Here is a 15,507-nt window from a genome sequence, read left to right on the forward strand (position 1 = left end):
TTGAAATGGCATACATCATAGATCCAATTCATTTTATAAGAGAAAAGCAACAGTTTGCCTTTCCTAGATACACGTCATTTATTCATTAACTTAATGGATCCTTGGCATTCACTGTCTGTAGAAAACCACATTTCAACAAATACATCTACCAACAGTCACACCATCATCACTACCATTATTCCTGAACAATATGGCATTATAAAAACTTTCATTAATAGTGTAAAATTGATTTTAACTTAACCACATACATAATACCTTCTTAGCCAGCTGCAACTCCCACTGGATCCAAAAAAAAAAAAAAAAAAAAAAAAAAAACATAAGCTACAGTAAATTCATCACCATATGATATATCTATGGCACTTTTACTAGATTTTATTTTTTAGAATATTTGTGAGTCAATTTTTGCATCACAGAAAACATTGGTATCTGTTATCTACTCTTCTAAAGACTATCTACAGACTCTGGATTTGCCTGGTGTGCCGTATGTTGTAATTTGTCTTGCTATGTCCTGCTATTTTGCTAGCCTGTTTAGTTGAGTGCATTCACCCTTCATCACTTCAAGCATGGATGTTTTTGATTGTTTTTAGGTGAGATATAAATTTTATTGCCTGGTGTGAAACCACTGTCCTGAAATGGATATAAAAGTTTCATGCTTGATCTCTAAGACATGGTTTCTGGACTTCATAAAAAAATAAATAAAAATACAAAAATATGTATGAAATTGATTACAAAAAATAAAAAAATATCATTAGCACCTATAGTACAAATGTACTATATGTTTAAAAAAACTATTTGTGGGAGAGTGTGGTGTTAGATAAAGCAGGATACATCATTATTAGAATCTCTAGCACAGGGACTGTATCTAGTACTACTACTACTACCACCATGGCTTCTCAGGATTATGACATGACTAGGATAAACAATGCAGAAATGATCATCTTCAGACCATTAGCTTGTTTATTAGCGTGCTCAGTCAAGTCCACTGAGTGCTGCAGTTTAGAATCTTAAGCTTTCTTTGCTTTGGTCTCATTTGGGGAGGTGGGGGGAGAAAGAAATCCTTAACCAATAAAAAAATCCATACATTCTAACCAAAACTAGTTTATTTGAAACTCCTTAGCTTCCTGTGAAGCTAATTTCCATCTCCAATCTTCAAAATTACAATTAGCTCACCCAAAAAAGGTTGTACACCTTACATAAGTGAGAAGTCAGCTTGGAGTAGATAGCATTTCAGTGAATTAGTTTTGGTTAGATTTTGTGAAGTTTTTATTGGATGTTGATATCATGTTGACATTGTATTTTATGCAATGGGAGTGGTAAGGATCTGTGAATTAACAGGTACTTGACAATCATCACCTTTCTTGCATTGCATTCTTCTGAGTCAACTAATTGTAATTGATTCAATTCATACTATTTGAATGGCCTACAGCTGGGTTCTACATTGTACTCCTAAGACATATGGGAAATATCATGGCACGAACAGCATTTTCATGACACACTCTTTCAGGAGAAACACATTGTCCTAATAGTAAACTCATTTTCAGTGATCAGATATTATGACTCTTGTAGAAGTATAAGCTGTGCTAATTTAATGTCTGTGTCTGGAAGAAATATTTTATTTTTTAGGCAAAATTAATTATATACGTGTATGTTTCCTAACTTTGAAGTATTACAATTCATAGATCAAAATTCACATGAGGATATGTTAGCTACAGAGAAGAAACATAGATCTCGAGCAGTTGATATGCTAATTCAAATGAAATCTTGTATTTCTTCATTACTGCTAAAGTAAGTAGTTTTGCACTTTTGATACTATTGTTTTAAATATTAGTTAACCAGATATGATTTTAGATGCAATAAATCCTGTTTAAATCTTTGACTTTTAATAATTCAGCTTTCCTTTTAGTTTGAAGCAGATCATGTTCTCCTACCAATTGAATATAGTTTTTCATGTTTTATTTCAAAATACACTTAATTTTAAATTTGAATATAAATGTAATCTTCCCTTGATTACATTTATATTCAAATTTAAAATTCAAATTATATTTATATTAATTTACATTCAAATTTAAAATGTAATCAATATGACTTATATATCCTGAAAGATTACATGCCTGTAGTCTTATCTATAGGTATGCTCCACTGAACTGGCATCCACCATTTCTTCCCTTTCTCTAATTGTGTATAAACATTATAAACAGTCCTTGTCCTCCTATATTTTCCAACAAATACAACCCCTACTCTTCTAGACAGTTAACAGATTTTTTTTCTTCTCTCTGATCACTTCCCTCCTCCCCCCCACCCCACATACACCACTATCGTGTTATCAGTTTTAAGACCTCTCTTATGTGTGTGGTTGATTTTTTTATTTAAGTTATCAGTGTAAATTTATATATAATATAAATTCCTTTATTTCTTTTTATATATATTAAAAAAAAGGAATAAAGGCACATGCAAACATAGGTGAAGGTTCAACAATGTGAACATGGCAGTAAAATGTAAATATGAGGGTGGGTCTGGAAAGTTCTGATAAACATCTAGAATAAAACTTAATTTTATCTCTTCTTATATATCCTAAAAGAAAAAGAGAAAATTATTACAATTTGATGAAACATGGGGATTAAAAGGTTTTAAGATATGTTCTTTCTTGTGGTTATATCAGTTGCTTTAATATCAGTTTTGTTCCCCCGTATAAATCTTCATGGCTGGGCTTCTTGTATATAGAGGCTAATGATTTCACACCAGTTGCCTTAGTATCCCATAATGCAAAGCACACACCCTTTCAGATGTGTATAATGCAATATAACTTCTGCATTACTTTAACCTTAGTATCTCTTCTGGGTCTGGCTCCCACTAGTCTAGGTAGTGGCCCTTTCTCACATTGCATTGCACTATACCTATCTGAAAGGATGTGTGCTTTGCATTATGGGATACTATTGTCAAGTCATCAGTCTCTTTATACAAGTAGTCCAATTGTAAAGATACTTCATGTGCAAACATTGTTTGCTTACACTTGGATAATGGATTAAACCAAGAATATAACTTCTTGGTATCTTTAATTTGTAGAATATCTGCTATTTAGCAATATCAGATTGTTTTACATTATTTTTTTTTTAGCTGCAGCCTATTTTGATTAAATAAAAAGGAATGAATAAATTTTAGTTTTATTATTTTTCATGTATGTAAATATTTCCTAAATGTATAGCAAAACAATGCATTATTTATTGTAATTCCCTCTGATTGTCATTATATACCAAAGTAGTATGCCTGAGGTGTTTATTAAATTTTTTTAGTTAATATCAGAGATCTGGGATTTTATTATTATAATAAGTTAAGAGATTGAGTGAGAGACAAAGAAAATATGAAAATAATATCTTTATTTATAAACAATTAATATTAGTATAAATTTATGGTATTGCTTTAACAGTGTGTGTAAAATGTTTTTCTCAAGCACTACATACAACTTTGCATTATAAATAAAGCTTATCTCTTAAAGAGAAAAGGGCCTGCCAACTTAACATTTGACTTAAATGTCACACAAAATTTCTTGTCATTCCTTCAATATCTCAGAATTCGATGGGAATTCTCGAGCAAGAACAGTTGCCTTTAAACTTTTAAGACCGACATTTCTACTCTCAATAATAGCCATTAAAATAATAATTACTTAGCTCATATTTGTTTTTCTTCTGAAACAATAAAACGATTTGTGCACAATTTTTCCTAAAAGAGAATGAATTTCTTCTTTCACATCTCTACAATATCATTTCCTTTCATATTTCTTTGAAATACAATGATAATTTTAAAGTTCCCTTTTTCCTTGTGGTAACTTCTTCCTTATCCTAGAAAAAAAAAATCCATCTCTTTTGGGTTTATACCACTTAACTAGAATTATGTTTACTGCATAACATATATCAAAAGGAACTATTCATTGCTTCAGGAGAAACTATACATCACATTTATCTATGCCACAACTTAGCTTTATTTAAAAGGAATTAATTTTGGGATAACTCTTTGTTTCCCTCATTTCTTTCTCTCAGAACATTGTCTCTGTTATTATTAATGTAACAACTGTTCTATTATTCTCTCTTACTAATTCAGCTTCCTCTTCAGAAGTATAAACTTTGTGCAGGCCCACTATTGCCTGGTGCATCAACTACCATGGCAGTGGCATGAAAGTCACTTGTTTTAAACAAGACTACAGTTCTTTAATGACTTGAAAACACCCTCGTAAAGTTAAATATTTTCTTTTCCCAAGGTTATGTTACAAAAATAAACTAAATTAGAGGCGAGTCCTTTTTGCAAATAAATATCTCAAACAGTTTGTGATAGGCTGTAAATATACAAAGATTTCTTATATAAGCATTTCTAATTACAAGAAATAATGCACTTTTTTTGCTATATATTTAAGAAATGTTTACATACATGATAAATAATAAAACTGAAAATTATTCTTTCCTTTAATAAGTTTAGTTTAATCCTTTATCCAAGTGTGAGCAAACAAAGTTTGCACCTGAAAGTATCTTCAGGACTGGGATAAGGTAGTACAACACTGGGAAACTCATTGCAAAGGTGGAGAAAGATCTCATCACTCCTAACTCAGTATCTCCCATAATGCAAAGCACATCTCCTTGTGGATATGTGTAATGCTATGCATTAAGGCAAGGGCACTACCCAACCGGTTTCGACCTTTATTGAGGTCTTGTCAGTGGGAGCCAGGCCCAGTAGTGGAGACACCAAGGCAGAAGCAATGAGAGGTCATCCCAACCTATAGGAGTTGCCAAAGGGTGTACAACCTTGTTATTAAATTACTCCGGATTCAGAGAAAGATGTTGAGAGTTTATTTTTTACTTGGTTAGACTATAATAAGTTTAGTTTAATCCTTTATCCAAGTGTGAGTAAACAAAGTTTACACCTGAAAGTATCTTCAGTCACACTTGGATAAAGGATTAAACTAAACTTATTATAGTCTAACCAAGTGAAAAATAAACTCTCAATATCCTTTCCTTTTTATTTATTTAATCAAAATTGGCTACTGCTGAAAAAGTAATATAGGATAATCTGATATCACTAAACAGCAGATATCCTACAAATCGATAGGATGAGCTATGTTAAGGAAAATCCCATAAAGAGATAATTTTAGACCATATCTAGTTAGATCAGGGTGATGCTGCAATCTTTTTCAGCTGTTTATACAAATATTTCATGAGAAAATGACTTATATAGGAAGACTACAATCCTACATACAGTTCTGTGTTTGTTTTGAAGAGATGACTTGTTCTGCCAGTTCAGATTGTTTGTTTCATGGAATTTAATATGCTTTTGATGATTCTCATGACTGACAGCTGGTTATTTACCAGATTTTCTAGCATAGGATAAATCACAAGTGCAAGGAATTTAGTAAACCTCAGGGCAAGCTAATGGAGAAGTCTCTCCTTTGCTGAACTTAGCAAGGAGACAATTTTGTCGACACAGCAGTAGTAGGCCACTTGAATGCCAATAGTTGTCATGGTTGACATTTTTCTGAGACTGGTATTTGGCAATGTAGGGATATAATGACAGCAGTGTTACTAGCCTTGGATAGCCAAGTGGTTAGTGTACTCTCTCTCCAACCAGCAGGCTGTGGGTTCGAATCCCACTGTGGGCATGGAAGTTTGTGATTGTCTTTAGGTGGGAAATAGATTTCTTTGCCTGGAGCATGGAACTTTTTAAGCCACTTCAGGCCTCCAATAAGCAGCACAGTCTCTAGAGCAGGATTTCTGGACTGTCTAAAAAAATATAAATAAAAAATACCAAAAATGAAATTGATAAAAAAAAAATCCTAAGCCCACCAAAGGTACAAAATTTACTATAGGTTTGTATATAAACCTGTATGGATTTGAATAACATAAAAGAAAATGAAAGACAAAGGTTTGCCCTGAATTGTTGTTTACTGAGTCTCTGCACTCCAGTCTTTGGTATTATTATTATTGTTCATTAAAAAAAAATCACTTTCTGAGACAGAAAACTCCATGCTTTATCTTTTGCATAGTGAATGCATGATAATGAAGAATTAATTGAAGTTGAGCAGTTAATTCCTTAGGTTCTTTGAACTAAATATATGTTGTAAAGTATTCTAATTTAAATTATGCTTGACAGGAATGGCAATTTCAAAAATTTATGCAAGTATTATGCTGACATTATTTGGGGAGAAAGTAATGGCTTATGGTAGCTTACAGCTAAACACTGGTCAGGATCTTTTTGTAGAGGAAACAGATGTCTCCATGTTTGGCTAGATGTTTACTGTGGGGTACCATTTTATAAGGAAATAGAAATACTTGTTTATATTAGATTTTTTTTTCTACCTAATATAATTAGTAAATCCTTGCAACTACACCAGTCATGTAGGAACCACAGAAATGGTGTAAGTAGATAGCTTTCTCTAGTGAATTTCCTTTAGAATTGTACTTATTAGGCTTTGGTTGAGATTTTTCCACAATTTGTTATACTGAGTGTGTTTATTATAATAGTGTTTACCATTGTGAGTTGACTGTAGTCTGTTATAGCATATAGCTATAGTTGGTTTGCTGTAGTTAACACTATTATTGCAGCTTTGGAACTTTTCTTTTTTGAGGGTACATATCAGTTTCCTTATATGTCCTCAAGGGATGTTCAGGCTATTATGAAAGCACTACACAATTAACTTTGCATTATTATTAATCTCCTATCAAAAATTTTCCTCCAAATTAGTCTGTTATGTCAGCACTCCAATATTGTCATATCTAACATTTCGTTCTTCTAAGGCACTTCTGACTGAATCCACCCACCTAGACTTTGGTCTTCCTGTTTTTTTTCCCTCCTGGCATTAAACACCCGTTTTGCTAATCTTTCATCCCCCATTCTATTTAAGTGGCCATATCACCTTAGATTAGCCCTACTCACACGTTCTTGAACTTGAAAGCAAAAACAATTTCTTCCTAACATTTTTAATATGATTCTGCCATTGATGCCATCTGTTCAGGCACATAATTTTTCTAAGAACTCTCACATCTGTAGTCTCTGATCTTTGATCAAGTGCTTTATTTCTAACCCAGTTCTCTGATCTGTAACTTAAAACTTGTTTGAACACTGCTATTTAGTTAATTTCTCTTATTCCATATAATTTTATTCAACTGGCTCCATACCAGCTTTACTTATTTTGTTATCTATTTCCAGATTTGACTTGCCATCTTCACTAAAAACTGTGTCTTCAATAGTTGAAATATTTTACTTCTTCTATAGGCTCTCCATTCAGAATACAGATGGAGTTTTCTATATTCTTGCCTTTTTTCATAGCTTGTGTTTTTATTGCTGTTTTTCATGGCAAATTTATATACAGCTATTATTCAATTTAGTTATAGAATTCTGGAGACTTGCACTGGATGTGTTTAGGAGTACAACTCCTTCTGCATAAAGCAAAGAGCTAAATTTGATATTTCCATACTAGCACCCTTGTCTTGTCATGTCATATCCCTATGTGCCCTGAGGACACAGATGTCCGATATACGTCAGTTTACAGGCTGAAGCTAACCCCGTGAGAATGGCCAGTCCTCAGCAGAGTACCAGCAGCATCTAACGATTGAATCCCCTTCTAACTACTAACTGCATTCAGACTTGCTTAACTTTTTGTGTGAGCCATTAGTAGCAGAGACTCTACCAATCAACCAACCTTTGCTGGCTGCACCCTTGTCATACATATGATTTTACATCAAACATCTTCCTGTATTTCCTTCAGTTCCAACTGCTGACTTACAACTTAAATATAGACTATGTATTGCCCTGTATAATGTTCCATTTACATCATAACTGTAGTGTGTTAAAATTTTCCATGGGCATCTTGTCATTTGCCTTTTCCAGATCTACAAAACTTAAATACGGATCCTTGTCATACTTCCACGATTTCTCAACTCTCTGTTGTAAAGTGAAAAGCTGATCCTGACAATCTCTATTTGGTCTGAATCCAGCCTTGTTCTTCTCAGAGTTTCTCTTCCACAATATTTCTCAGCCTCTTTTCAAGTATGCTTGTATAAATCTTACCTGGAACACTTAATACAGAAATTCTTTTGTAATTCTTACATTTAGCTCGATTCCTTTTTTATTTTTATAATATAGTGGGTACTATGAGAGAGCTCTACTCCAGTCACCTGGAGTTCAACCTTCTGACTAAGCCCTCTGAATTATGTAGTGTGTAGCCACTGCAAAAGCCACTGCAAATATACCTCCATATTTGAACATTTCTGGTTGAATATCAATATACTGCTTTTACACATTTCAAGTTTTTGATGGCTTTTTCAACCTCAAGTATTGATGTACTCTTGTTTGCATTTCTCTTGAAAATTTTCTACAACAGTTCTGACACAGCTTGTCTTTCATTTAAGTCTTTCAGTGTAATTACTCCAAGACGTCTATGATATCTTGAGTTTTCATGTTGCCTTTATCATCTTTGATTATTCCGTTTACAGTACTCTTTCCTCAATTTTTAAGCTTTTTCAATAGCCTTCAGAATATTTTGTCACCTTCTTGATATTTGCCTTTTATATTCGTACTGAACTCTTCTCATGACTTTTGTTTAGCTACTTTCACACATAGCTTAGCTCTCTTACATTTTCCTCTGTATTCTTTCAGGGCATCTGCCAACTTATTTGCTAGGAACTTTTGGTATGCTTTCTTCTTTTCCAGGACTGCTTCTTTAACTTCTTATATCCACCATGGTGTTTTTATTTTTCTATCCTTGCAGACAACTTTACCACATACCTCCTTAGCTGAACCAATGTTTTTTTCAGAGTTTGCCATTGAGACTACATTGGTTCTTGTTTTTGAACTGTTTCATTCTTTCTTCAATAACATTTGTATAGTTGAGTCTCTACAGTTTACCTGTAAAAGCTTCTCAACTTTTTTTTCATTGATCTTTTCAGTGAGCTATTCAGTTTTATCCTACTTACAACTAAGTGATCGTCACTTCCAATTTCAAATCCTCTTTGCACTCTTGTATCCTGAACCAGCATGAAGAAATCACACAAAAAAAAAAAAAAAAATCATCTAACGCCTTTTTATTCCCGTATACGGGAGTAGGCGAGGCCATTTAGCCCTATCTAACTTTTGGAGACTGAGTGGGCAGTTCAACCTCCACTGGTACCCAATCAGAGACAGATGGCCCAAGGCTATCACTAATTAAGCGGTACGCAGTGAAGAGAGACTGCTCAAATGTGCCGCCATCTCGTGGTCCCTAACCCTAACACAATATATTTAATGTCTGAAATAATGTGGGTTCTACGGTCGATTTTCTTGTGTTTACAGGACGAAAAACCCAAGTTTCCGGGAGGAAAAACCTGCTTGCCCGTGCCAGAGATCGACTAACTCGGGAACCGGTCGAAAAAAGGCTTAGAAAAATTTCCTCTAGTTGCCAACTAGACTCGAAACCAAGTCTTCCTTCGTGCGGCCAAGCACGGTGGTATGCAAACGCCACATCCACTGAGCTACACAGGCTCCCTGAAGAAATCACTGTCAACAATAACATAGTCATTGAGGTTTTTCTTATTTTCTGTTCTCTCTCTCTCTCTATGTGAACTTGTGCACATCTTTATGTTGGAACATGGTGTTAGTAATGACTGCTCCATATCCTGAGCAGAAATCCAGTGGATACTTACCTTTCCCTTTTCTCCAAATTTTCCCCCAAAACATTTCTACTATATATGCTTGGTGTGGGATTCACTTCCTACTCTTCTGTTTAGATCTCCAATAAGTATCACTTTTCCCATTTTCTTTACATAAACCGCCTGATCTAGTGACAAAAAATTCTTCTACTTTTTCTTAGGAGATCCTTCTTTGGGACCATATGAAGAAATAAGTTTCATTTGTCCATTTTCCCATTTGAAGTTTATCCACGTAACTTCTTGAAACTGCCTTCCAATCAAGAAGTTTATCTTCATGTTTGGTGTTGAATGCTATCACTACTCCTTCCTTTCCTTGATCATTATTGCTTAAATATAACATCCTATACTTATTATTTAGTAAGATCTCACCTGGTTTTTATCTTTGTTTCAGTGATGGCAATTATGTCCATGTGGTATTTTTCCAGTTCTTCCAGTTTGCAAGCTCGACTTCCTTTCCATTAATACTTCTTTTATGGATGGTTTCTATCTTCGGTTCTTCTGATGTTGGGTTTATTCTTCTTCTTCTAGAAGTTGGGCTTGAGTCTGTTCCAGTATCTGTGGGACCTTGCTTAACTGGGGGGGGGGGGACACCCCAACCATCATGAAATCTCATGTATTTGTGGTTTTAAGAGAGTACAATTTAGTTGTCAAAGTCCCAAATTGCCAGTGCATCACATGAAGGTGAGAGGATTGGATATTAGATCAGAAGCCCTAGTCAGTTCTCTGCATTCCTTAAAGGTGATGAGGAAGCTTCCTCCTAGTTATTTGCTTTGACCCTTAAATGATCCTTAGGGAGTTTACTTTTAATGGTTTTGTTATAGTGAGAATCAACTCTATAACACCTCCCCCCCCCTCCAATCATTTGATGAACTTTGTATTCATAAATGCACTTCAGAATGAAAAGGTGTTACATCATTGATGTTACTGGATTGTATGAAATTGAAGCTAGGAACTTGGAATGATGGTGGACAGAGTTTAAGTTTAAAGGGCATATTACAAAAGTTGACAAAATAACTCAAAGGATTAGTTACATGATGATGATCACATTGACAAGTAGAGATAGAGAGGTTATTATCCTCCTTAATAAAGCTATGATATGGCTACATCTTGACTATTGTGCACAGATTTATTCACCTGGGGTTTTTTGGGATGAAGAGGTGGTGGAGAGAATCCAGAAATGAATGATCAAGATGGTGGAATGTCTGTGGACTGCTCCCTTTGAAGATGTCTGAGTTGCACAATTTAGTTGATAGGTGGAAAAGAGAGGACATGATAGAAATTTTTAAGTTAGTAAAGAAGTTCTATAAGATTGATACAAGAGAAGTTTTTCAGTACATGATGAGTCTGAAGAGAACTAGTGGGGGGGGGAATCATCCCCCCAGCTCATGCTAGTTCACTGAGTGAGCTAGGGCAGTGTAGTTAGTAAGTGACTAGTGGACTAGATTTTCTGCTTGGAGAATGGTGAATGAGTGGAATGTGTTGCCAGAACTAATTGCGAGTGCTCTGACAGTGAATGAGTTTAAGGAAAGGTATGGTAGGTATTGTGTGAATAGTGGGTCGTATGGGTCTCTTGTGATGCATAGTCTTCAGACTCCACGGATGTGTCCTTAATAATAAAGTACAATTTTACTGGATGGGGATACATTCTGTAATTTTTAAGCTATATGACTTTTTGACAGTCCATAAAAATGTCATTATACTTCTGTAAAAACAGAGGTATCATGACATTTTTATTGATATATCATTTCAATTACTTTATATATTTCAAGGCAACAAAAAAATTAAATGTTAAATGGTTCAATTTTTGCATAACTACTGTTATATGAAATTATATATATTTTCATGTAACAATTATAAAATATATATAAAATATATTCATATTTATGATCATAAATTATATCCTCATGAAGAAATAAATTTTAAATGTTTAAATTAAAAATATTTGCTCCACATAGAATTGCGGCATGGGTAATGTACAAGCTTTTGGGACGGATGCTAAGTGGACTTCATATACAAAAAGAACAGATCGAATCTTTGAAACAGGTGTCTGAGGTAGGTATGCTCATAAATGTTATATACTCTAAGTTTGGCTCTCCTCGATTATCTGGCGAGAACTGTTTCCCCTCAATTAGATATCTGATAGTGAAATTTTTATCCCTTTAGCAATTGTCTGTTTCCTTATGAAAAGATAGCACCTTATTTTCATTAAAATTGTATTCACTGTTTGTTTATTTATCTAGTACTCTTCCGCAGTGCAGTCAGTAGCAATGATTCCTTTTGATTAGAAAGATTTAGGCTCTAATCCACATGCAATGTGAGGAATATTTAAAGCGACTTTTGAAATGAAAGTGATTAAACAGTCTGACATCACAGAGTTAATATCCTTTTCGAAACTATTTTCATCCCTTCCTGAGAGATGAACTAGCCAGAGACCATGAAATTGTCATTATCTTTTCTTATTATTATCAGGATTAAGTTTATTTTTGAGAAGTGAAGTTATTTGGTTCTAGCAAAATCATTGGATCTAATATGTAAAAGGAAGATGCTAAAGGAGTAATTTGACTATCTTTGTCATGCAGCATCTTAAATAATTGCACATACATAATTTTATGTGTTATGTCTAGGATGACTTGGAAGAATTTCTGAGGTGACTTACCTCAGAGAAATCTTGCATTCAGATGTTACTGATAGCTTTGGGAGTCTTGAGTGTTTCAACTTCATGAAGTAGTTCAGAGAAGTTTGGATACAGTTGGTCTTTCCAAATAGTTGTCTTCTGCATATAGATTTCACTTTTCAAATGCAGAAAATACATAGTCCATATTTTTTGTTGAGATTCTGCAAAGAAGAGACTCTTTATTGATTAACAACTTATCTATTTTCAGTTACAAATGATCTTCACTGATATTTCCCAAATAAGATGTCAGCATTCACTGCATCCTCTGCTTTCATCACTGAGTATTTGAGCAGTCGCTGTCACCTCTCAGCTGAGCTGTTTCCAAACTCTTGGAAATGGGTCATTGCATAGATGATATTCTATTAAGGTGTTGAGGTCTTTGTTATTTTGAGTTCTGATTTGTGATCATGATTTTGTGGAAAATGTCAGTCCTTTCAAAACTGTTTGAAGGAATTTGAAGCTGTTTCTTTACATCCCTTTCCTTTTTTTTTTCTTCTTTCATTTTCAATTATTCTAATGGTCTGGACAGAAGTTCATCAGAGGATGTTTTTTCAGTATTGTTCAAATGAAGAGTGATACATTATTTTTTTTTTTTTTCATTCTATATTTTTAAGTTGATCTTAATCACTTCTGAAACATTCTAGGAATAGTAAGCTTATAAATCCAGACCTTTCAGATTAAATTTTCAAATCAGCAGAAGTGCAGTACTTGCAAAAGCCTTGCAGCTAACAATTATGAGAGTAATACACCTTAATATAAGTTTTTATTAAGTAATTGTCAGTATTAGTGGCCAAAGTTAATTTTTTTTGGCTATGCTTTAAGCCACTTTTAAATCTTGAGTACCGGCTTTTCATACCTGGCTGTTTACAGATCTCTGTAGGTAAGCTCATTTTAAAATATATGAATATAAATTCATATTAAATTCCTGGTGGATTCTCTTTATTCAATAATTTCAGCCAGTTCTGGAAATTTATTGGCTTCTGCCTTCCCATAACTAACAGCTTCACCTATCACTTTTTTATATCATGCAAGTTTGTTGCTTCAGAACATGTAAACAAACCCTGGTTTGTCCAAAATATTTTGTTAATAAGCCTGACTTAGGCAAAGATGAGATAAATAAATTTGTCTGGAAATTTATTGGCTTCTGCCTTCCCATAACTAACAGCTTCACCTATCACTTTTTTATATCATGCAAGTTTGTTGCTTCAGAACATGTAAACAAACCCTGGTTTGTCCAAAATATTTTGTTAATAAGCCTGACTTAGGCAAAGATGAGATAAATAAATTTGTCTCCATACTGCATCCTGTAGTAACAATATTTTTTAGTTGGCAAAACTTAGGAATCCATTTTAGATGGAATTTGTAAGGAATCTTTAAAATAAAGCTGAGTGTTAGTCATTTGGAATGGCAGTTTTACCTCCCATAAACCTGAGTTTTTGTTTCTGTTAAGAGTAACTGACACTGATTAGTTAGTCTCAGCAATGCAGTATACATGTGCACATATTCATAGATATTGTAGATGTTAGCTGTAGGATTAAGTTTCCTTTTTAGTTTTCTTGATTAAATCAAAATAAATATATGTTTAAATTAAATATGCAAAAAATAAAAACAAGCATAGTGATTTACTTTTGCTACTATTAATGCATTGTGTTTTAATATAATTTTTAGATACTATTAATATCCTCATTTGTTTAATAACTGTTAGTTATTAAAACAGGATAAATTCAAACATTAACATAGCTTATTTTAATCAATGGTCCACTTGATAATTGAATTATAATTTAATTATGAAGGAAGTAGGAAGAAGAAAAAAAAACAAGAATTTTGATAAAGCAATGATTGAAAATGAATAACCATATTCTAAGTTTTATGTGTGAGGAAAATTAAAATCAAAATAGATTAAAAAATACAGAATGATGCTATAGATTAAAATACAGTTGACTCTCATCTTAGCAACTCATAAGGACCCCAGGAACAGTTTGTTGAAGTGGATAGTTTGTTATAATGAATTTCTTTTACCAATGCATTGTACCAGTGAGGCTTTAGTTGGAACTTTTCAACTTTATGTTGTAACGAGTGAGTTTGTTAAAGTAGAGTTTGCTGTAGTGAGAGTCAACTTGTCAATAGATAATACAATTGTAAATAATAATAAAACAATTCCAGAATATGCCAAATTCACGTTACATTTACTATGTTGTAGGTGACCTTCGTCTCCTGGTAAAACATACCACCACCTGGCTTATTGGAGGCCTGAAGTGGCATATGCTATGTTGTCTCTAGAGCAGGGATTCTAGTTTCTTGCCCCCCCTCTCCATCCCTTCTCCATACAGTGAGAGTGACACCTTTAAAGTCCATGGCATACAAACTTAGAGACCCATAATCTCTTCTATTTTGAGGGTACACCAATTAAAATGGTGGTGCTGCAGGCCATCCGTCAGTTAGTGCACAGATCTGAACTTCTCATTAATGAGTCAGGAGACTTTCCGATCAACTTACACCCTGATCCTGCTGTCACATACTCTGCTAGATCATTCCTAGAAAGGGAGTCTGAGTAGTGATATGTTGAAGATGTCATGTTCAAGAGACTATCTTCTCTCACTATACTTCCCCATTTTATCCTTCCATCTAACCTTGAACAAAACAATGATGAACCTTATGATAAACGTGACACTACAGTGAAAAGGAATCTCCCTCATAAATGAATTTCAAAAAATACACATTGCAGCCAATCACTTCATAGAGATCATGCCAGAATCTCCACATTAAAAACTCACTTTCACACCCACTTCAACATTTGTGGCATTAACACCAACATAAATGACATTCACCATCACCTACAATCATCCACACCGGACCTCCTATTCTTAATGGAAACCTAAATAGCATCTACATTTCCTACTGTCCAACTCCAATGTGCAAATTACACACTATGCAATTCCTTTTGCCACAAGAGTGGCACTTGTGTCTTTGTAGGATCAGACAGTGCATGCCATAGAGGTAAATTTAGAATCCCTTCTTTTGACTTCCTCTAGCTCACGGTTTCTTTGCCCCATCTAGTAATATTCATCATATTCATCTGCTGCATTTATTATTCTCCAAACTTCAATAATATGTTGACCTTTACACATTCCTCTACATAAAACTCTGCCATCTGCTATCAAGCCATGC

At 34.0% G+C, this 15,507-nt stretch overlaps 1 protein-coding gene across 3 annotated transcripts in view; it reads left to right on the forward strand.

Moving 5' to 3' along the window:
- Window positions 1-15,507, forward strand: part of LOC150106351 (glycerol-3-phosphate acyltransferase 1, mitochondrial-like) — a 318,076-nt gene that overhangs the window by 158,850 nt on the left and 143,719 nt on the right. For all 3 annotated transcript variants that reach the window (XM_090393091.1, XM_090393090.1, XM_090393089.1), the window contains 2 exons: window positions 1,680-1,785; window positions 11,621-11,717. In XM_090393091.1, coding sequence (XP_090249217.1) covers window positions 1,680-1,785; window positions 11,621-11,717 — 203 coding nt within the window. The remainder of the gene's footprint in view (window positions 1-1,679; window positions 1,786-11,620; window positions 11,718-15,507) is intronic.

The sequence above is a fragment of the Typopeltis vanoorti genome, chromosome 5, assembly GCF_054136105.1.
Source record: "Typopeltis vanoorti isolate ZY-2024b chromosome 5, IOZ_Tvanoo_1.0, whole genome shotgun sequence".
NCBI classification, from domain to species: Eukaryota; Metazoa; Arthropoda; class Arachnida; order Uropygi; family Thelyphonidae; genus Typopeltis; species Typopeltis vanoorti.